At 37.7% G+C, this 23,512-nt stretch overlaps 1 protein-coding gene across 1 annotated transcript in view; it reads left to right on the top strand.

Moving 5' to 3' along the window:
- Positions 1 to 23,512, top strand: part of LOC306641039 (coiled-coil domain-containing protein 7-like) — a 140,906-nt gene that overhangs the window by 77,610 nt on the left and 39,784 nt on the right. The window contains exons 8-10 of the mRNA XM_079105870.1: positions 5,048 to 5,112; positions 6,242 to 6,298; positions 13,546 to 13,618. Coding sequence (XP_078961996.1) covers positions 5,048 to 5,112; positions 6,242 to 6,298; positions 13,546 to 13,618 — 195 coding nt within the window. The remainder of the gene's footprint in view (positions 1 to 5,047; positions 5,113 to 6,241; positions 6,299 to 13,545; positions 13,619 to 23,512) is intronic.

Below are 23,512 nucleotides of genomic sequence, written 5' to 3'. Positions count from 1 at the left end.
TTAACATTGTAAAGACCATCTATGCTAACCCCATGGCCAATATCATTCCAAATGGTGGAAAACTGAAAGCATTCCCCCTAAGAACTGGAACAAGGCAGGGATGCCCTCTTTCACCACTTCTATTCAACATCATTCTTGAGACTGTAGCCAGAGCAATTAGACTAACCAAAGAAATTAAAGGGATATGAATTGGAAAAGAACTCAAACTGTCCTTGTTCGTTGATGACATGATTATATATTTAGAGGAAAGTGGAAATTCCACCAGAAAACTTTTAGAACTCATAAGTGAATTCAGTAAAGTAGCAGGTTACAAGATCAATGCTCATAAATCCAATGCATTTTTATACATAAGTGATGAATCTTCAGAAAGAGAAATTAGGAAAACTACCCCATTCACAATAGCATTGAAAAAAATAAAATACTTGGAATCAATCTCACAAATGAGGTGAAAGACCTCTACAATGAGAACTACAGAACACTAAAGAAAGAAATTAAAGAAAACCTTAGAAGATGGAAAGATCTCCCATGTTCTTGGATAGGCAGAATTAATATTGTCAAAATGGCCATACTACCAAAAGTGCTATACAGATTCAATGCAATTCCAATTAAAATTCCAATGATGTACCTTACAGAAATAGAGCAAGCAATTATGAGATTCATCTGGAAGAATAAAAAACCCAATATAGCTAAAGCAATCCTCAGTAGAAAGAGCGAAGCAGGGAGTATCGCAATACCAGTACTTCAACTATACTACAAAGCAATAGTAACAAAAACGGCATGGTATTGACACCAAAATAGACTGGTAGATCAATGGTACAGAATGGAGGACATGGACACAAACCCAAATAAATACAATTTTCTCATACTAGATAAAGGGGCCAAAATATGCAATGGAGAAAAGATAGCCTCTTCAGCAAATGGTGCTGGGAAAACTGGAGAACCATATGCAACAGAATGAAATTAAACTCCTATCTCTTACCCTGCACAAAACTCAACTCAAAATGGATCAAGGACCTTGGAATCAGACCAGAGACCCTGCATCTTATAGAAGAAAATGTAGGTCCAAATCTTCAACGTGTTGGCTTAGGATCAGACCTCCTTAACAGGACTCTGATAGCACAAGAAATAAAAGCAAGAATCAACCACTGGGATAGATTCAAACTAAAAAGCTTTCTCTCAGCAAAGGAAAGTATCAGTAATGTGAAGAGAGAGCCAACAGAGTGGGAGAATATATTTGCCACTCATGCTTCAGATAGAGCGCTAATTTCCAGAATCTATAAAGAACTCAAAAAACTCTACACCAAGAATACAAATAATCCAATCAACAAACGGACTAAGGAAATGAACAGACACTTCACAGAAGAAGATATAGAAGCAATCAACAGATATATGAATAAATGTTCAACATCTCTAGTAGTAAGAGAGAAATGCAAATTAAAACTACCCTAAAATTTCACCTCACCCCAATTAGAATGGCAATTATCAAGAACATAAGCAACAATAGGTGTTGGCGAGGATGTGGGGAAAAAGGTACACTCATACATTGCTGGTGGGGTTGCAAATTAGTGCAGCCACTCTGGAAAGCAGTATGGAGATTCCTCAGAAAGTTTGGAATGGAACCATCATTTAACTCATCTATCCCACTCCTTGGCCTATACCCAAGGGACTGAAAATCAGCATACTACAGAGAAACAACCACATCAATGTTCATAGCTGCTCAATTCACTATAGCCAGTTGTGGAACCAACCTAGATGCCCTTTAGTTGATGAATGGATAAAGAAACTGTGGCATGTATATACAATGGAATATTACTCTGCCATGAAGAATGATAAAATTATGGCATTTGCAGGCAAATGGATGAAATTGGAGAATATCATGCTAAGTGAGATAAGCCAATTTCAAGAAGCCAAAGGACGAATGATCTCGCTGATAAGTAGATGAGGACATATAATGGGTGGTGGGAGGGGTTACCATTAGGGTTAGGGTCAGTTTTAGGGTTAGGGATAAGGAGGGTGGTAAGAATGGAGGAAGGAATGACTGTATAGAGGGAAAAGAGTGGTGGGAGGGGTGTGGGGGAAGGGAAAAATAACAGAATAAATCAAACAACATTACCCTATGTAAATTTATTTATACACAAATGGTATGGCTTGACTCCATGTGCAGAGAAACAACATGTATCCCATTTGTTTACAATTTAAAAAAAAGTCATCATTGTACTCTGATATGTGCATACTCATGTTTATAGCAGCACAATTCACAATAGCCAAACTATGGAACCAGCCTAAGTGTCCATCAGTAGATGAATGGATAAAGAAAATGTGGCATATATACACAATGAAGGTTTATTTAGCCACAAGGAAAAATGAAATTATTGAATTTACAGGAAAATGATAGAACTAGAGACCATTATGTTAAGTAAATAAGACAAACTCAGAATGTCAAAGATTGTGTTTTATATGTGGGAGCTATAGAGGAAAAGGGGGGGTTAAAAGGTAGGAGTGGGTCTGATGAAAATCCAAGGGAGATCAATAGAGGAAGAGGAACCAAAGTTTGAGAGGGTTGGAGGGAGGGGGGAAGTGCTGAAGAGTGGTATTGGTCAAAATGTATTGTTATCTTGTGTGCATATAAGAATAGGTAATCACAAATCCCATCATTATGACAAATATGATTTACCAATAAAAAACTTCAGATTAAAAAAGCAAACAAAAAGCAAAAGAAACACAAATTACCCAGTCAAATTAGTTAAAAATACATTTCTTAAAAGTTGAGATACAACACTCAGCCCTTACTAGAATTTCTAATTTTTTCTCTAACCTGTGTGAACTACTTAAATTAAGAACTCTTGGGCTAGGATTGTAGCCCAGTGGTATAATACTTCCTTTTAAAAAAAATTTTATTTTTACAGATTGCATTTTGATTCATTGTACACAAATGGGGAATGACCTTTCACTTCTATAGTTGTACACAATGTAGATTCACACCATTCATGTAATTGTGTACATAGGGTAATATCTGTCTCCGAAATAAGTATCATTATCCAATTTTACAGATAATTGTGATCAAAAAGGTGATGTATTTGCTCAGTGCCAAAGCTGGGAAGTCTCAGAGTCTGTATTGAAACCCAGATCTATTTGACCCTGAGTCTTTTCATTTCACTGTTGTGATATTGTGATTTACAATAAGAAATATATAGTTTATAATTCTGTTTCCTGGCAGACATTGTGATTTATAATAAGAAACATTTATTGCTCTTTGTATCTGTTTTCTGGCACACACATAATAAAACCACTGGACTCTCTCTCTCTCTCTCAAAAAAAAAAAAAAAAAAAGACTATATCTGGTAGAATACAGTTCTAATTAAAAGACTGTGGCTGGTGGGCGAGGGTTGTTGCTCAGTGGTAGAGCACTTGCCTGGCATGTGTAAGGCACTGGGTTCAATTCTCATCACCACATATAAATAAATAAATAAATAAAAGGTTCATCGACAACTGAGGAAAAAAAAAAAAGACGGAAGATCCCTGTGATCTCTATTTACCTGATACCACAGCAGCTCTGCTTAAGAAAAAAATTAGAGTACACAGAACATTATGTTTTATATGCAACATGTGAATAGTGTCTAGGATAGTCTGTTAGGTGTGTGTACAAATATTCTATAAAACTTATAATTTTATAAAGAAAACTAGTTTTTAAAAATATTTTGATGAAAAATTTCCCAGAATCAGTCTTGTTCATATTTTAGAGCATAATCTTACCAATAGCTTTTGAAGTTGATCGTCCAAATTTCCAGATTCCTGACTGAACTGATCCCATTCTGTAGATGCTTCAGTGAGCTCAGAGTTGGCAAGGATTAACTGCTTCTCCAGCTCTTCTATCTAAAAGAAGAGCACAAATTAGTCAGTGTCAGTGGGTCATAAAAAACAAGCATGGTCTTTGGAAAACAAATAGCATTATATTGGGGGCAAAAATAAAAGTTTATTGTGATCTGTTCACAAAGTCTTATAGGCTTAAGATTTATGCAGAATTTAGCCAGGAAAATCAGACAAAATGAAATATTTGGTACTGTTTGGTTTGGACATTGACTGTAATACTCCTTTCTTATATTAACTCAGAGTTTATGTTCTGTCAAGATGTGTTCTGTAATTTGGTATCTAAGGAAGCTTGCTGTGGCACAGATAACATGCTTTAGAGGCTACACAAATGAACTGTATTATACTTACAAGAGCTATTTTGTTTTAGAATATTGTTTCAATAATAAAAGACACTGAAAATAAAAGAATGTTAAAAAAAAGATAAGATACAGATGACCAACAAATACATAAAAAAATTCTCATCTTTAGCCATTAGGAAAATGCAATTCAAAACTACACTGAGATGTCATCTCACTTCATTTAAGAATGGCAATCATCAAGAATATAAATACTAATAAATGCTGGTGAGGATGCAGGGGAAAAAAAAATACTGTAAGGATTGCAAATTAGTACTCACACTATGAAAATCAGCATGGAGGTTTTCCAAAAGACTAGGAATGGAAACGCAATCTGACCCAGCACTCCGAAACTTAGGTTATTTACCCAAAAGAGTTAAATTCAGCATACTATGGTGACAGATGAAAACCTATTTTGAGCAGCACAATTCTCAGTAACTAAATTGTTAAACCAGTGTAGTTGTCCATTGACAGATTAATGCATAACGATAATGTATTAATGTATATATGTATATGTAGTATATGCATAACATGTATATATATATGCAATAGAATTTTTCTCCGCTATAAAGAAGAACAAAATTATGCCATTTGCAGGAAATTGGATGGAACTGAAAAACATATTAAGTGAAATAAGCTAGGCTCAGAAAGGCAAGAAGCATATGTTTTCTTGAGAATTTGTGGGAGCTAGAGAGAAAGAAGTTAAAAAGGAATTTTACAAAAGTAGAAGTAGGGGGCCAGTAGTTAGAGGAAGGGAATTAGGGGGACAGAGGAGGGAAGGTTGAGAGGAGGTACTGGGGAATGAAATTAACCAAATATTTTGTTTATTGAAACTTCAACAGAGATGATAAAGAAAATCTACCAGTATCAGCAGACAGTTGTGAAAACATACGGCAGAAAATTGAAGGTGATAATATTTTTTACATGTTCAATCTTTATAGGGTTTCCTAAAAATATTTTATACATTTAAAGTCTTTACAGGGTTTCCTAAATATACTAACATTTTTGAGATTTACAGTTAAAAATTCACAGCAATAAAATATGACAACTGTAAATTTAAAAACTATTCAATACTGAGATTGGTATTTCAGCCCCAATTTTTTATGTTCTAGAGTCTGGGAAAATATGAAATGAATATTATACAGTTTGGTTGTTGCCCCCATGAAATTCTCAACTTACAAGGACACAATCAGTAACATTTTAATACAGTATAATCATTTTAATGATTTACCGTATGCATCATTTTAATACAGTATAATGCATTAAAAAGATAGTGTACTTCTTAGTGAGTTCACATAAAGGAGGGATTTGTTCAACCTGAGGGATTAAGAAGAGTTTATTAAAGCTTAAAGGATAAATAGGAGTTATTCTAGCAAAGGAGGAAAATATTTGGTTTTTTAAGAAGATGAAAATAGTCTGAATAAACAGCACGAATAAAGAACTGACATTAGACTATGAATGACAGACAGGGGTAAGTTAGGGAAGAAGGCCTAGACATAGAAGGATCAGGTGCTGTGCTAAAGTTCTTGGACTGTATCATATGCAATAGGGATTTATTGAAGATGAAGGTTTTTATTTGTAGAGAAGTGATATTATTGATTTAATTTAAGAGAAATGATTTAGCCACATTGTAGGAGCTAGATTTTGATTTAGATGGGTGCTAAATACCTATTTTAGAGCACTAATAAATGGGAAGGAAAGGGACAAATCTGAGAAATAATTACTTGATATAAGGCAAAGGTTGGTAATTAAATATGAAAGGAAGGGAGTTTAGATAATGATGGTACTATCAACTCATAGATATGAATGTGAGGGAAAATAAGTTTTAATGGAAAAATGATGAATTCACAATAAATTATTACATACATTATTTTAGATACTACTGTTTATTGCCTGATTGGAAGGATCCATAGTGTTGGCAGCTATTATTTTTTTTCTCTTGAGTGCACTATTAAAGCTACAACATCTAAAGTCAATTAGTACATATAATTGCTATTCAAAATTTATAGTGACTGGTACACTTTTAATTATTGCAGAATTCATAAAAACCCACTCAATAGAAGATGTTTTAGATGTTTCTGAAACCGAAACACGTAAGTTGCTATTAATTTAAGCATCATTGTGTTAATAGACTTTGTCAAATACATTAATTTCTATAATTTAAAGTAATGATTATTATGGTAACAATACATATTCCCTGAAGTTAATAGCAGCCATATACTTGAGCTAGCCAACAAGGAAGTATTGAAATTCTTAGTTAAGGCTGCCTATTACCATAGTTAGATTCAATTTTGAGGAGTGCCATGCTGGTTCTTGGAATGTAAGTTTTGATTGTGGTTATAACATGCTACTGAAGGATCAGCAGGCCTTTGAGTTGGTATAGTGATATATTTAAGACATAGTTTATAGATTTCAATATTAGGAAACATATATCATCTCAAATATACTAAATCTTTTCCACTGAGAACTTGTCAGTTCATGAATATAAAGAGCAGCCAGAACATGTATAGTTGGGGTCTTTAGCTCCCTTGCTCTTCTCGACCAGCAACAAGGGAAGGGAGCACTCCCTAACAAGGCCAGACCGGGAAAGGTAGGGCTCACTGACCGCCCGCACCCAGCCCTCCGGGTGGAGGACAATCAGATGCATTAGGGAGACCAGACACAGCAGGAACTCGTTTATTGAGGAAGTCACACAGCTTTTATGTAGGGTGGGGCTAGTTAGGAACCAATCAGCTTAAAGGTCAGCAAGGCAGAGGGGGTTCATGCAGGTGAGAGTCCCATAGGACTATATGGCAAGCACGAGCTGATCACGTTCGTGGAACTGTTGTTAACCAATCCCTGACGGTGGTCCGATTTATCCTCATTAACTTTTGAAACCGCCTTTGAGGCCTTGATCTTGCTCACCCACAGGAAGTAAGGAGTCAGCCTGAGTTAGTTAACGTGTCATTAGTCCCAACATTTCCCCATTTTTTGTTTTATATTAAGGGTGCATCTGTCTTAGGTTGTCCCTGGGAGGGTCTTACCCATCATGGAACATCACCCTAGCAGTTTGGGGGTCCGCCTTACTCAAAGGTGTGCCTGTCTTAGGTTGTCCTCCTCTGAGGATCTTACCCATCATTGACTACCACCTTATCACTTCAGGTGGGTCCCTCAGGAGGAGCAGGGCTTAAGGGAGAGACACTTAGACCCCAGAGTCCTTTTATGTGTGATCCACGATCCTATAGGGCTCCCAATCATCATTATGAAGGGTGGTATAATGCTGTCAGACCACCATGAGCTGCACAGACTTAACCTGGATTTTCAGGAAATGGATAAGCTTATTGATTATGCAAGCCCCAAAGGTGAACACAAGGATAATGGTGATTAGCAGTCCCATAGGCAGGAGGAGGTAGGGGAGCCACCCGTGTAACCCAGTCCAGAGGAAATTAGAGCGGAGCTCACTCCTATGACGTTCCAGATCTTCTTGTAGTTTTTTGATTTTATCTTGTGCAATGCCAGAGCAGTTGGCATAGAAACAGCACTCTTCACCAAGGAACAGGCAAAGCCCTCCTTCCTTTGCCGTTAGCAGATCTAAACCATGACGATTTTGCAGGACGATGGCCAAGGAATCAAGTTGCACCCATAGATCTAACATGGTACTGGCAACATATTGCATATCGTCAAATATCTGTTGAGAAAGCTTATCATAGAGAGCGAGAGACGTGCTTATGCCTGAAATTCCTGACCCTACTCCTGTGGCCACTCCTATCCCTAGTAGGAGGGGTATAGCATTTATTGCCCTTTTTGCTTGTGGGTTGGAGTGCTTCACAGATGGTATTTGAGGTTCCTGGCAGGCACCCAAATAGGGTTCGGTTCTCCAATTGGGAACACACATCCAAAACCTCTGCCAGCACTTATGAGCAAGTCAGGGCCATGCCAGCATCCAGTTAATGGGTCTTTACATTGGACATCAATCTTAAAGTAAGGCACTCGATTAGCCCAGAGTCATTGGAAGGCAGTTTAAGGGTTGATTTTTTGAAAAATTTAAAATATTTAATGTAAGCATTGCTATTCTTAATTGATCATGGGGGTTTTTTCCCCTTTTTTGTTTTATTAGTTGATCTTTTAAAGTTTTATTATGTCTTTCAATTATGGCTTGCCCTTTTGGATTATATGGGATCCCTGTGGTGTGTTTAATATGCCAATTGTTGAAGAATTCTTGTAATGATTTACTTGTAAAACAGGGCCCATTATCTGTTTTGATCTGTTGAGGCAAGCCTAAAATGGCAAAACATTGTAAGAAATGGCTTAAGCGTGCTTGGCCTTTTCACCAGAGTGAGCAGTGGCCCAGCAGGCATGGGAGTAAGTATCAATGGACATAAATATATATTTTAATTTTCCAAATGGTGCATAATGAGTCACATCAGTCTGCCAGATAATATTAGGTTGTAAACCTCTGGGGTTTACCCTGGGGGATTGGAGAGGTGGAATCTGTAAGAAAGGTAGGCAAGATGTGCAGGTTCTTACAATCTTTTTAAAATTGTTTATGGGGACCAAAGGAAACTTATGATGTAACCCTCTCCAACTTAAATGGGTCATGAAGGCCTTGGGCTAGTTGTAAGTCCTGTTGAGGTTGGGCTGTAGCTATTGAGGTCCCTGATGTGGTTAACTGGTCAGCCACAGCATTGCCTTGTGTAAGGGAGCGGGTAGATTTTGATGTCCTCTTAGATCTGTAAGAATATGGGTTCAGCATGCTCCTTTAACAAGGACCGTACCTGGATCATATCTAACTTGATATATGAGGAGACCAATGTGGGTAGCAGGTTTACCACATATAGGCTATCTGAGAAAAGATTCATGGGTTCTTGTACTTGAGTTAGGGACATAGCAATTGCATATAACTCCTTAAATTGTGCTGACCTGATAACTGGTTCAAAATGGGTAATCACTTCCTCTTTCACTAGTCTGGGAGAGAGGGGGTAAATTACAACAGCAGATCCCTTTTTTCCTCCATCTGTGAATACATTTACAGCTTTAGGGAGGGGTTTAGTGGAAAAAAGTATAGGGGGTGCCCATTTCAGTTTTGAAAATGAGGACACCCATTTGGTTGACCCATAATGGCAATCAATCTTCCCTAAGAAGCCCTCCAATGCACAGAATACTCTATAGTTATTCCTTTGAACCCATTCAAAATCTGACAGGCTATCGATAGGGCACTGTCAAAACATCAGGCTCTTTTCCATAGTGCCTAAGGGCAGTATCCCTGCCTTTAATTATAAGGTTAGCCAATTGGTGAAGGTGAGCATAGACCCTAGAAGCCCCCCACCCCCATGACTGTGTGTATCCACTGAGTTAGGGCTGCGACAGTCAGCTGAGAACCGGGGAGAATCCAGAGGCTAAGGGGGTCTTCAGGCCGGTATCAAGCCAACCGGGTATAGTTAAGGGCTACTTGTATTTTTTGGAGTATATGTTGATGGTCTTGAGTTAGGGTAACGATGTCTGTAGGATCTTTGTCCCCTAGCAGGTCAAAGAGAGGGAGGATATCCTCTATAGAGATAGGAAGCCACGGTCTCAACTAATTAAGCTCCCCTAATAACTTTTATAAATCAACCAAAGAATAAGAGGATTGGAGGAGTAATTAAGGCTTAAGGGGACAATCAGAATCCAATTTGAGCTCAGTTCCCAGGGTCTTGAAGGGAGGGACAGTTTGGACCTTATCTTTAGATATATGTAGTCCTCCTTTCTCCAAAAAGCCTTGGAATTCCTTGTATGCAGAGCTTAGTTGTAAGGCATCAGTGGCTCCTATAATAATATCATCCATATAAATATACAAGGTAACTTGTGGCCTTTTTTGTAGGGGTTGAAGGAGCTCAGAAACAAAATGTTGACAAAAGGCAGGGCTATTAACCATGCCTTGGGGTAGAACCACCCATTCATAACGTTCATCTGGCCCTTGGTAATTGGTAGAGGGCACTGAGAAAGCAAACTTCTCACAGTCGTCTGGGTGGAGAGGTATTGAGAAGAAACAATCTTTGATATCAATAACAAGAAGCAAGAGATCTCTTGGGATAGAGGGGATCCAGGGAAGACCCCTTAAAGGGGTTCCTACCACAACCATACAACTATTAATTTTCCTGAGATCCTGAAGCATCCTCCATTTTCCTGATGTTTTTTGGATGAAAAAAAACTGGACTATTCCAGGGGCTTAGAGATGGTCTGATATGACCTAAAGTCAGTTGTTCTTGTACAATATCTCTTAAATATTGGAGCTTATTTTGGGGTAATGGCCACCGTTCCACCCATACTGGAGGGCCTGGGAGCCTTTGGATGGCTGGCATCGTTGGAACAGTGGCCTTTAAGATTGGGGGTGTGGCCTTAGCCGGGGGACTGGGACATTTTGCCTAGATGCCTCAAAAAGAGGGTCCCCTCTATAATTACTAAAAGGGCCAGGCAGATTGAACTGTTGTTCATATTCCTCCTGCTCAAGGAGGTCATCATACAGTGGTTCATATTCCTCCTGCTCAAGGAGGTCATCATACAGTGCCTTGTGATCAGTTGTTATATAGACCTCTGCTTCCCCTAAGATATCCTGTCCTAGTAAACTTGCAGTAAGACCTGAGGCTATGAGGGGGCGCACGTCCCCCTGGGCACCGTCCATATCCCGCCATTCTAGCCAATCTTTGGTCTCTTCTGATTTAGTATCGCCTCCTACCCCAAGCAACTGGGGGCCAGGAACCAACCTCCATTGAGGTGGAACTTCCTCCTTTCTTAACACAGTCCTATCCACTCCAGTGTCAATGAGACAACGGAACTTCTTTCCCGCTATAAAAATGTCCATTTTTGGCCTGACCCCAGGGACAATGGGAACAGTCCAATGTGCCTCAGAGGGGCTATCAGGGGAGAAACCTCCTTTGTGTGATGGGACTGGAGGGCGCCCCTTGATTAGTTTAAAGGTTTCCCCTCAATGTCAAATTTAGATTTGCAATCCCTCTGCCAGTGGAATCCCTTTCTGCATCTTGGGCAAGGCGTCTTGGGGGTGGCCAGCTTCTGAGCTGAACCCGTAGAGCATCCAGGTGGAGCCTCAGAATGCACCCGACCAGAGGGACAATCCCTCTTGAAGTGGCCTGGTTGCCCGCAGTCATAACATACTCCTTTGCCCTTAGTTGCAGCTGGTGACAAGGCTGCCGTGAGAGCCTCAGCAAGTGAGGCAGTTTGGGCCTGGAGGGCTGCAACCAAGGATTGAGACTGATGAGCTTGCCTGCCAATATCTTTGGTAGCCACAGTCCATCTTCCCATGGAGTAATCTTTCATCCCTGCACAGGCCAATTTGTGATTGGTAGTCATTCCTTCCCAAAATAACATTTTAACAAATTGATCTCTTAGGGACCCCACAGGAAATTTTCTCTGAAGGCTTCTTTCTACCCTTTCAATGAAGGTTGCTAGGTCCTCAGTTGCCTTCTGGGTAATCCCTGCAATGGGGGGTTCTGAGGGGCCCTCCTCTAACTTTTTCCATGCTGCTAACCCTAGGGCTCTTACTTGTTCTTGATATGGGGCCGGGATGGCAGCCTGTAAGAGGTAGTAGAGAATTGGTCACTGGACCCCAAGAGCATTCTGTAAGAAACTGGGATGGGAGGGTTAGCAGCCTGGTTCCGTTCAGCCTGAGCATGACATTCTTCATTAAAAAAGGCACACCACTTTAGTTATAAAGGACCAGGAAGGACAGTTTTAGTTAGGTTCTTCCAATCCTGAGTGGTGCACTGCTGGTTGGCAAGGCCCTGGAGGATGGTTTCAGCCCAAGGGGAATTGGGCCCATCCTCTGAAACAGCTTTCTTTAGTTCCTTTAAATCTTGTTCCTCCCATGGGTACCATATAGCAGACCGGTTACCCCCAGGTTAGCATTTACCAGGAAGGCCATACAGGGAGGGGAGAGGTTAGAGCCAGAATCATAAAATGGCCACCGGGAAGATTTCCCATCATCCAGACAATATGGTGGCAATGAGCCTCCCCTGGGCAGAAGTGGGCCCTCGCTATGTGTAGAGGCTGGCTGCCCTCGTGGTTCCTTTGGATGGGGTGGTAGTAACCATTCCCCAGGTGAGGATGGCCAATAAGGAGGAGGGCGAGCGCTTTCATTGGAGTCTGATGTGGCCCCAGAATCAGATGCGGCCATGGACATGTTAGAAGCACCAAAAATGATATCAAAGGGGTTGAAGTGCTCTCCTTTAAGATCCTCAACCTTGGGAGGAGCAGTCGGAGATGGATTGGGCTCCTCATTAAAGGTCTCCCAACATTGTTTTACTATGTGGCAAGTTTCTGGAAGGAGATACAACAGGAGGAGCTGGCGGTTCTTTAGGCGGCTGCTCTCTGGGGGAACCTTGGATCCCCCTTTGGGAGGTCCTGGAGAGAAGCAGGCCTTAAGGGCGAATAATGTAGGGTAGACTCCCAATGGGGGACCCTCCCCTAAATTGATTTCCCTCTTCCTAACAAGTTGTTCTACACGATCCCATGTGGATCAGTCAAAAAGATTAGTGGCAGGAAGCCAAGGGGCCACCTGAGTAAAGGTGTTCCAGGCTTTTTCCACCTATGTTTCAGACCACTCAAGGCCCCTACTCTTCAGCATAAGCTTAAGAGCCTTGAGTGCAGGGCCATCATGTGTGGTGTGCATTTGCCCCATCCTTTCAGGGATGCCCTTACCTTGGAACTCGCTTAGCCTGATCCACCGGTACTTTAGGTTTTATAGCTGCTCCTCCGCTTTGGCCACGGCTTCTTTGAATCAGCCTCAGAGGTGCCCCACGTTGGGTGCTAAATGTTGGAGTCTTTAGCCCCCTTGCTCTTCTCAACCAGTGACAAGGGAAGGGAGCACTCCCAACAAGGACAGACCGGGAAAGGTAGGACCGACTGACCGCCTATACCCAGTCCTCTGGGCGGAGGACAATCAGATGCATCAGGGAGACCAGTCACAGCAGGAACTCGTTTATTGAGGAAGTCACACAGCTTTTATGTAGGGTGAAGGCTAGGTGGGAACCAATCAGCGTAAAGGTCAGCAAGGCATGGGGGGTTCACCAGGCAAGAGTCCCATAGGACTATATGGCAAGCACGAACTGATCACGTTTGCGGAACTTTTGTTAACCAATCCCTGACGGTGGTCTGATTTATCATCATTAACTTTTGAAACTGCCTTTGAGCCTTGATTTTGCTCACCCACCAGGAAGTAAGGAGTCAGCCTGAATTAGTTAATGTGTCATTAGTCTCAGCACTCTCCTATCTCCTATTTATGCTTATTTAGTTTTCACATCTATTGCATGAGTTATATTAGCATAGAACTTTAACTTGTCATTTTAATATCTTTTTTTTTTTATAATAGACACTGCTTCAGTGACTAAGCGATTGAATGTGGTGTTGAAAGTATTTGAAAATCAGTCAAATATGTTGAAAAGGTAAACTTTTAAAACAACTCTTTTTTTCTAATCACAACATGGATGAATAGACAAACAATATGTGGCATATACATACAATGGATCATTATTTATTCTTAAAGGAAATGCTTTGTCTATGCTATGACATGTATAAAACTCGAGGATATTATATTCAGTAAAATAAGGCAATCATAAAAAGACAAATACTATGTGATTCCCCTTACACAAGGTATCTAGCGTAGTCGAATTTTTAGAGACAGAAAATAGAATGATGATTGCCAAGGGACAAGGATAAGGGAAGATGGGGAATTATTTTTTAATGCATATATAGCTTTAGTTTTATATAATGAAAATGTAACATGACTAACTAGTATACTTAAAATGGTTAATATTATTAATTGTTTTGTGTGTGTGGTGCTGGGGATTGAACCCAGGGCCTTGTGCATATGAGGTAAGCACTCTACTAGCTGAGCTATATCCCTAGCCCAATATTGTTAATTTTACATTATGTGTATTTTACCAGAGTTTACCATAGTTTACCACAGTTTACCAAATAAGAAAAATTACAATGATACAAAATGTAGTTTGTGTATATTCTTTTCACTTTTAATTTTAATTAATTGTAATTTATTTAATTCCTCTTTTAAGTAAATGTTGTATTTTTTTCATTGACAAATAAAATCATGTATATTGTTTTGATATATGTACATTGTAGAGTAACCAAACCAAGCAACATAGCATATTCACCATCCTCATATTCTTATCACTGATTTTGTATGAGAACTTTTAAAAATCTACTCTTAGAAATGTTGAATTCCGCAATATATCATTGTTGGCTATGGTCACCTTGTTGTAGAATAGATCTAGAATTCAATGCCTCTATCTAACTGTATTCTTTTACCAACATGTTCCTATTATCTTCCAACCCTGCCCCTAATTTGAAACTTTTTTTTTTCCACTAGGGAATGAACCCAGGGTCTCTTTACCACTGAGCTACATCCCCAGTCCTTTTAATTTTTTGTTTTGAGACAGGGTCTTGATAAGTTGCTGAATTTCTTACTAAGTTGCTGAAGTTGGTCTTGAACTCATGATTCTCCTGCTTCAGCCTCCTGAGCCAGTGGGATTACAGGCATACCCCATCACACCTGGCTTAATTTGGAACTTTTTGAGTGCTGACATGATGCTCAAAAGGTTTTGGATTTTGGAACATTTTAGAATTTAGATTTTCCAATTAGTGATGTTCAACTTGTAAAGTCTACTCTAATATTCCCAAACCTGAAAAAGCCTGAAATCTGAAATACTTCTGGCCTCAAGCATATTAGATAAAGGAAGCCCATAGTAAATGAATTTATCAAGGCTGAATATATATAAGATCAATAATCAAAAATCAATTGAATTTCTATATACTAGTTGTTATAGATTGAATGTGTCCCCCAAAAGGTTTACCTTGCTACTACAGAGTAGCCTTTTTGGAAGTACCATTGTTGCAGACATAATTAGTTAATATGAAGTCATAATGGAATAGGATAAACCATTAATGTAATATAACTGATGTCCATATGAGAACTGGAGAATACAGATACACATAGAAGGAAGACTTCCAGGTGATGGTCCAGGCAGAGGTTGGAGTTTTGCTTCTACAATCCAAGGAATGCCAGAAGCTAGAAGAGGCAGAAAAATTCCTTCCCTAGAGGTTTTATGAGTGTAGCCCTGTCAACACTTTAATTTGGGGTTTTAAATCTTCATGCTGGGGAGATTCAAGATGGTAGTGTAGAGAAAGGTTGCATTCTTAGTTGCTCCATGGTTTGGGAATCAAGCAGTAGTACTGCTCTTCTGTGAGGTGGATGAAAGAGGAATTTCACTAAAATTTACTATTGGACAGAGTATCTTAGAGACCCAGAAATCTGGGTACTTTGAACGAAGAAGAAAGAAGAAAGAGTACACTAGAGCTGAGCAGCAGCAGTGGTAGTGGTGCTGTTCACCACAGAGGGAGGAAAACACAGAGAGAAACACAGATTTGGTATAGAAAAACCTAAGATCAGAAAAGTTTCTTGATCTTAGCTGATCCAGAGACTGCATTGTGCATCGTGCTTGAAAAGTGCTGTTTTTCAACTGGCCACAGAGAGGTGGCGTGGGAGCCATTTTGAAGCAAATGTGCTGCAGCTGCTACTGCTTCAGGGGTCAGAAGATCATAGCAAACACTGGCACACTGTCCCAGTAAGCACCTACTGTGCGACTTGGGAGAACATGAGTGAAACAGGCACAGAGAAGATTGTACCCTGTGGGATTCAAGTTGGAAAAGTGAAGAGGAGACCGACTTGGTTTTCCTTTGAGTCTGGCAGCTCATATGACCAACTGAAGCTGGTTGAGAATCTGAACAGGCAGATGTGAATACACTCAGGGACTAAGCCTGGGAAAGCTACACTTCTGGGCAGCAGAGTGTGTGGAGGATTAGATCATCTGCCCTAGAACTAGAACTTTTGGGAGGCTCCTGAGATCCAGACTTCCAACAGAGATCAGCAACTGTTAGGCCCTAGCAGTATGTTGATCTAATTCTCCAGAGCAGACACCATCAACAAAGCCCCTGTGACCTGATTAGACTTAATCCCGAACTTCCAGAACTCACAATTGTAGAACTCTGCAGCAACTCCACCTTGGGGATGAACCAATCTGTGTGGACAAAACCCCAACTGACAGTCCTTCCCACTTCCTCCTCCTACCTCGTATAGGTGAGAAAAGAAGTTGAGTGTTATTTCAAATCAGCTTGAGTCTTAGACCACTCCAACTGGCAGCTCAGAGAGCAACACAAACAAGGAAGGGATTACCAACTCCCAGTACCTACTCTTGCTCTCAGTACATAGCTCATGAAGAAATGGAATGGAGGAAAATTAGGCATGACAGTGACTGTCCATTTTCATCAACTATTTTGCCCACTTCAGTGGAGATGATGCCATCATTTTTAATTAAGAATCTTTTTCTATTCTTTTCTTTTCTCTCTCTCTCTCTCTCTCTCTCTCTCTCTCTCTCTCTCTCTCTCTCTCTCTCACACACACACACACACACACACACACATACACACACACACACACACAGAGATGAATTTATTTCTACCAAATTCTATTGTTCCCCCCACTGTCTCTTCCTCTCTTTACTTTGTTTACCCTATTTTTTTCTTCTCCTTTCTTAAAACCATCAACTGCTACATCTCTTCTGCATTCTATCTGTTCACTTTTTGAAATTGTAAACTCTTTTCTACCTTCCTAGCACATTGTATTTTCTCTTAATTAACTGTATTTTTACCACCTTTTATAACTAATTATTCCTGTAACTCCTGCCCCACCTTTAATTCCAATGTAATTATTACTACTGTGGATGACATAGTTGACACCTGCTGTTTGCTTTAAAACCTTACACAATTCATGGTAATTATTTTTACTGTTGACAATTTCTGATCCCACCATTCTTGTTTTTGGTAGTAGTTAATGTTGTAGATGTCATATTAGGTACTGGGTATTTATTTTAATGCTACATGTTTTTTGCATTGGTGTAGCTATTGTTTGTTTTGGCCAATTCTATGAGGTGCTGGGAATCTACAGGGGTATTAAAAGTCGATATGGTAGAGACTTTGCTGTTGAACTAAACTCAGTCAAAAGACAGCACACCTTGCTCCACACACAAATTAATGATAATCAATTTCAGCTCTACTTTAATACAAAGACCAGAAGAGACAGAAACCAAAACTCATGACCAGGTCCCAAGTAAAAATGGATAAGGGTGTGCCCCCAGGTTCCATCTTCAAATATCTACTGCTACAGCAAAAACAGTGAATTAGCACAAAGACTGTGGTTACCATATTTATGAGCAGTTCTCAATGTAGATCACTCTAGGACAATTTGGCAAGTGAACACTGCTTCCTTAAAAGGTCCACACATAAGCATAGAAGAGAAATATCTTCCAAAGATGCATAAAACCCAACATAGGAATACAAGAAATATGAAAAAACAAGGTAGCATGACACCTCCTAAAATTCATAATTCACCAGCAATGGATCCCAAATATATGAAGTGGATGAAAAATCAAATAAAGCATTCAAAAGAAACATAAAAATGATTAATGGATTTCAAGGGACCACAGAAAAACAACTGAATGGATTAAGAAAGTCAGTACATTGTATGAATGAGAAATTCAATAAGCAGATAGGAATATTGAAAAAGAACCAGAAATGTTGTAAATTAAAGACAAAATAAATCAAATAAAATGTTCAGTTGCAAGTTTTTCTAATAAAGTAGACCATGCTTAAGGCACAATATCAGAGCTAGAAGACAAAGTTACCAACATTGAACATTCACACAGCATTAAAGGAAAGAAAATAAGTAAACATGATTAGAATCAAGAACTCTAGGACAACATTAAGAGACCAAATTTAAGAATAAGTGGAGCTGAAGAGAGTTGTGAGATGCAGGCTAAGGAATTGATAACCTCTTCATGCAAATAATGTGATGGACATCCAGATACAGGAGACATTCACAACCCCAAATAGATAAGATCAACAAAGAACTTCTCCATGACACATTATAATTAAAATACCTAACATACAGAACAAGGATAGAATTTTTAAAACCTCAAGGGAAAAACATCATGTCACATTTAGAGTCAAGCCAATCATACACAAATTCTAAAAGCCAAAAGGGCTTGGAATGATATGTTGAAAGAAAATAACTGTCAACCAAGACTGCTATATCCAGCAAAGCTATCTTTCAAAATCAAAGAGGAAATAAAACCTTCCAAGATAAGCAGAAATTAAAAGAATTCATGACAACTAAACTGGCACTACAGAACTTAATTAATGAAATATTCCACATAGAAGAAAACAGAAGAGCTCACAAAGGAACAAATCTCATTTGAAGAGTAGCTAAACAAATGAGAAACAAAACCAAATTAACGTTATAAACAATTCAAAATGGCAAGAATTAATAAACATTGTAATAACATTGAATGTAAATGGTCTCAACTCTCCAGTGAAATGACATAGACTGGCAGAATAAATTAAAAAGACTCAATTTATGTTTTTTGTAAGAGATGAACCTTACAGACAAAGCAACCACAGGCTGAAAGTAAAAGAATGGAAATTAATATACAATGTGAACAAAACCACAAAACAAGCAGAAGTAACTATTCTCACATCTGACAAAGCAAACTTCAAACCAAAATTGATAAGAGACCAAGAAGGTCTCTTCATACCAGTAAAGGGAAAAATCTAACAAGAAGATATAATAATAATAAATATTTATGCTCCAAACATGAGTGCAACTACCTACAAAAAAAAAAAGATACTATTCAAATTGAAACCTCAGGTTGATCCCAGTACAATAATACTGGGTGATTTCACCATGAGATCGGTCTCCAGACATAAACTAAGTAAAGATTCTTTGGACCTGAAAAATATGACAAATTTGTAGAATATTAAAAAAAAAAAACCTGAATACTGTTTTTCTCTCAATGGCTCATGCAGTCTTCTTCAAAATAGACAATACTTTAGACTACAAATCAACTCATAGCAAGTGCAAAAAAATTGATAAAATTTCTTGCATCTTATCACATCATAGTGGAATGAAATTAGAAAACAACACAACAAAACCCTACAGAAACTGTATAAACACATGGAAATTGAATAATACATTTTTGAATGATAGATGGATGATTGAAGAAATCAAGGGAGAAATTTTTAAAATTCTTGGACTCAAATGAGAATAGTGATACAATATACCACAACCTCTAGGACACTATGAAGTCAGTTCTGAGAGCAAAGCTTACTGTTATGAGTATTTACTTAAGAAAATCAGAATGATCTCAAACAATCTAATGATACACCTCAAGGACTTTGAAAAATAAGAGCAAATCAATTTCAAAACCAGTAGAAGGAAGGAAAAATATTAAGATCAAAATTGAAATTGAGAATAAAAAAAAATACAGAGGATTACTGAAATGAGTTAGTTCTTTGAAAAGATAAACAAGATTGATAGCTCCTCAGCCAACTAACCAAAAGAAAAAGAAAAAAAAAACAAATGAATAAAATTAGAGATGAAAAGGAGAAATCACCACCAATATCACAGAAATTCAGCAGATCATTGACTATTTTGAAAGTTTACACTTCAATAAACTGGAAATCCTAGAAGAAATGGATACATTTCTAGACAAAGAGGGTGTGGCAAAATAGAATCAAGAGGACACAGAAAACCTAAACAGACCAAAAACTGGCAATAAGATAGAAGTGTAATAAAAAACTTCCAAAAAAGAAAAGCCCAGGACCAGATGGATTCACTGCTGAATTCTACCAAATCCTTAAAGAAAAAACTACTGCCAATACTCCTTAAATTATTCCATGAAATAGACAGGGATGAGCCACTTCCAAATTCATTCTATGAAGGTAATATCACATTCATACCAAAACCAAATAAGGACACATCAAGGAAAGAAAACTACAGACCAGTATCCCTAATGAATTCTGATGCAAAAATGTTTAATAAAATATTAGCTAATCATGTTTAACAACATATTCACAGTCAAGTTGGTTCTATTCCAGATGCAAGGATGGTTTAGTACAAAACAATTAATAAATCTAATTCATTGTGCAAATAGAATAAAGGAAAAAAACCACTTAGTCATCTCATTAGATGCAAAGAAGGCCTTTGACAAAATTCAACATCCATTCATGATAAAAACACTGAAGAAACTAGGGGTAGAAGGAACGTACCTCAATGTCATAGAGGCTTTACATGAAAAACCCAAAGCAAACCTCATAGTAAATGGCAAAAAACAAAGTATTTCCTTTAAAATCTGGGACAAGGGTGCCACTCTCGCCACTCCTAAGTAATATAGTGCTAGAAATTCTTGCCAAAGCAGTTAGGTAATAGAATGTAAAGAGAGACCCTATACAATGGAGGAAAATCTTTGCTAGCTACTCTTCTGACAATGGATTAGTACTTGGAATATATAAAGAATGCAAAAAACTTTTCACCAAAAAAATCAAATAACCCAATTCATATAAATGGGCAAAATAATTAAACACGCACTCTCACAATAAGAAATATAAATGGCCAATAAGCATATTAAAAACTATTCAACATCATTAGCATTTAGGGAAATGCAAATCAAAACCATACTGAGATTCCATCTCACACAAGTCAGATGCTGCAGAGGATGTGGGGAAAAAGGAACCCTTTTACACTGTTGCTGGAATTGTAAATTAGTACAATCACTATGGAAATCTGTATGGAGTTTCCTCAAAAGTTTAGACTTAGATTCATCATATGACCCAGCTATTTCACTCCTTGATTCTAAAAAGTTAAAGTCATCACACTATAGTGATACATGCATACCCATGTTCATAGAAGGACAATTCATAATAGCCAAAGTATGGAACCAAGCTATGTGTCTATTAACAGATGAATGGATAAAGAAAACGTGGTAAAACTACATAATGGCACTTTTTTCAGCTGTAAAGAAAAATATCATTTGAAGAATGGAACTAGAAACCAAATAAATCAAACTTAGAAGGTTAAAGGGGAGTATGTTTTCTCTCCCATGTGGAAATTAGAGAGGAAAAAATGAAAAGAAAAGTGTGTCAGGGGTCTGGATCTCATGAAGTCAAAGAGAGATTGGTAAAGTAACAAAGGGGTGTGATGTGGGGAGGGAAGGGGCAAGTGTTGTGGAGTGATACTGACCAAATTATATTGTTTTTTTTTTGTATTGTGTACATGTACATATATGTAACAACAAATCCCATCATCATGTATAACTATAATGCACCAACAAAAAATGTGGGAAAAATATCTTCATGCTTCATCTTAAGTAATCCCAAGCCCTACAGAACTAATGCACTAGCATTCAACATTCTGACAATGAAATAAAGAAGGCAATTTCATGTATAATAACAGCAAAGAGAATTTGACTGAATTTAACAAAGAAGTGCAAGCAAGACTTTTGCACTGAAAATACAAAATATGGTTGAAACAACTTAAAGATCTCAATATCCCTTCTTCATGAGCTGTTAGACTTAATAATCTTAAAATGGCAATACTTCTCAAATTGACACATGGATTCAATGCAATCTCTTCAAAATCTCAGCTTCCATTTTGCCTGAATTGACAAAGTGATTCTAAACTTTATGTGGAAAATCCAAGGAACACAAAATAGCCAAAGCCATCCAAAGAACAACAGAGTTGGAAGACTCACATTTAATTGATTTTAAAACTTAATACAAAGCTACAGTAATCAAGGCAATGTGATAATGGCATAAAGATAAATATATTGATCAATGAAATGAAACTGAATGTTTAGAAATAAACCCTTACATTTATTCTCAATTGATTTTCAAGACAAGACTAATGGGGGACAGAATAATTTATCAACAAACACTGGAATAACTGGTTATCCACATGTAGTAGGATGAAGTTGGATCATTTCTTCATTCTATCCTCTTAAATTAACTCCAAATTATCAAAGATACAAATTTAGTTTCTTAGAAGAAACAGGGGTAAAAGTTTTTGACCTTGAGTTAGGCAATAGTTCCTTAGATTTGAAATGAAAAATGAAACCAACAAAAGGAAAAAAAATAGAGAAATTTAATGTTATCAAAATTTAAAACATTTGTACTATAAGTGATAACCATGAAGAAAATTAAAAAAAAATAAAATAAAACTGGGCACAGTGGTGCGTACCTATAAACCCAGTGACAGGAGGTTGGGGCAGGAGGATGGCAAGTCTGAGGCCAGGCTCAGGAATTTAGTGAGAACTTTAGCAACTTAGGGAGACCTTGTCTCAAAATTAAAAATTACAGAAAAAAAAAAAAAAAAAGACTGGGGATATAGCTCAGTGGTAAAGCACCCAATACAAAAAAATAAAGAAGAGGAAAACATGAAAAAACAACTCATAGAAAGTGAGAAATATTCAAACACTATCTAATAGGTACTTGGATTCATATATATAAAGAACACTTATACCTCAATAATAAAAACATAAATAACCCAGTGAAAAAATAGGCAAGGAACTGAATATTTCTTCAAAGGAGAAATACAAATTGTAGATAAACTTGTAAAATATTTTTAACTTCATTAGTCATTAGGAAATTGAAAATCAAAATGATAAGGAGATATTACCTCATATCCCTGAGGATGGCTTAAAGGACAGACAATAGCAACTATTAGCAAGTATGTAAGAATCTCAGACATTTCTTGTGGGAATTTAAATGGAGCATTCACTTTAGAAAACATTTTTTTATGGTCACTTCCTCATAATGCCAAATATAGAGTTAACATATAACCCAGAAATTCTTTTCCTAGGTTTGTAATTGAGAAAAATGAAAATAGTCATATAAAAACTTGTACATGAATGTTCGTAGCATTATTATTCATAATAGTTAAAAAGGAGAAATAATTGAAATGTTCATAGGCTGATGATTTGAGAGATAAAAAGTGGTATATCCACACTAGATTATTATTTGGCAGTATATAGGGACAAAGTCCTACTACATGCTACAACAGAGATGTACCTTGAAAATATAAGTCTAAGAAGCCAGTCTATAAAAGACCACATGTTGCATGATTCTATTGATATGAAATATCCAGAATAGGAACATTTATAGAAACAAAGCAAACCACTGGTTTATAGAGCTAGGCTGTGCTAGGAGGAATGGGTATGGGGTTGCTTTTTTGATAACTAAAATGTTCTAAATTAGTGATGGTGGTTGCTGAGTTTGGTGAATATGTTAAAAACTTTAAATTGTTTATTTTTTAAAAAGTGAATTGTATGGCATATTAATTATATCTTAATAAAGCTTTCATAAATTTTAACTTAATAAACAACACATTTATCAAAAAAATCTATGATTTATTCATAGTATTTAACAGATGTTAG

The sequence above is a fragment of the Sciurus vulgaris genome (assembly GCF_902686455.1).
Source record: "Sciurus vulgaris genome assembly, chromosome: 12".
Classification (NCBI taxonomy): domain Eukaryota; kingdom Metazoa; phylum Chordata; class Mammalia; order Rodentia; family Sciuridae; genus Sciurus; species Sciurus vulgaris.
The sequence above is the reverse complement of the archived record's forward strand: the minus strand, read 5'-3'. Positions and strand labels throughout refer to the sequence as shown.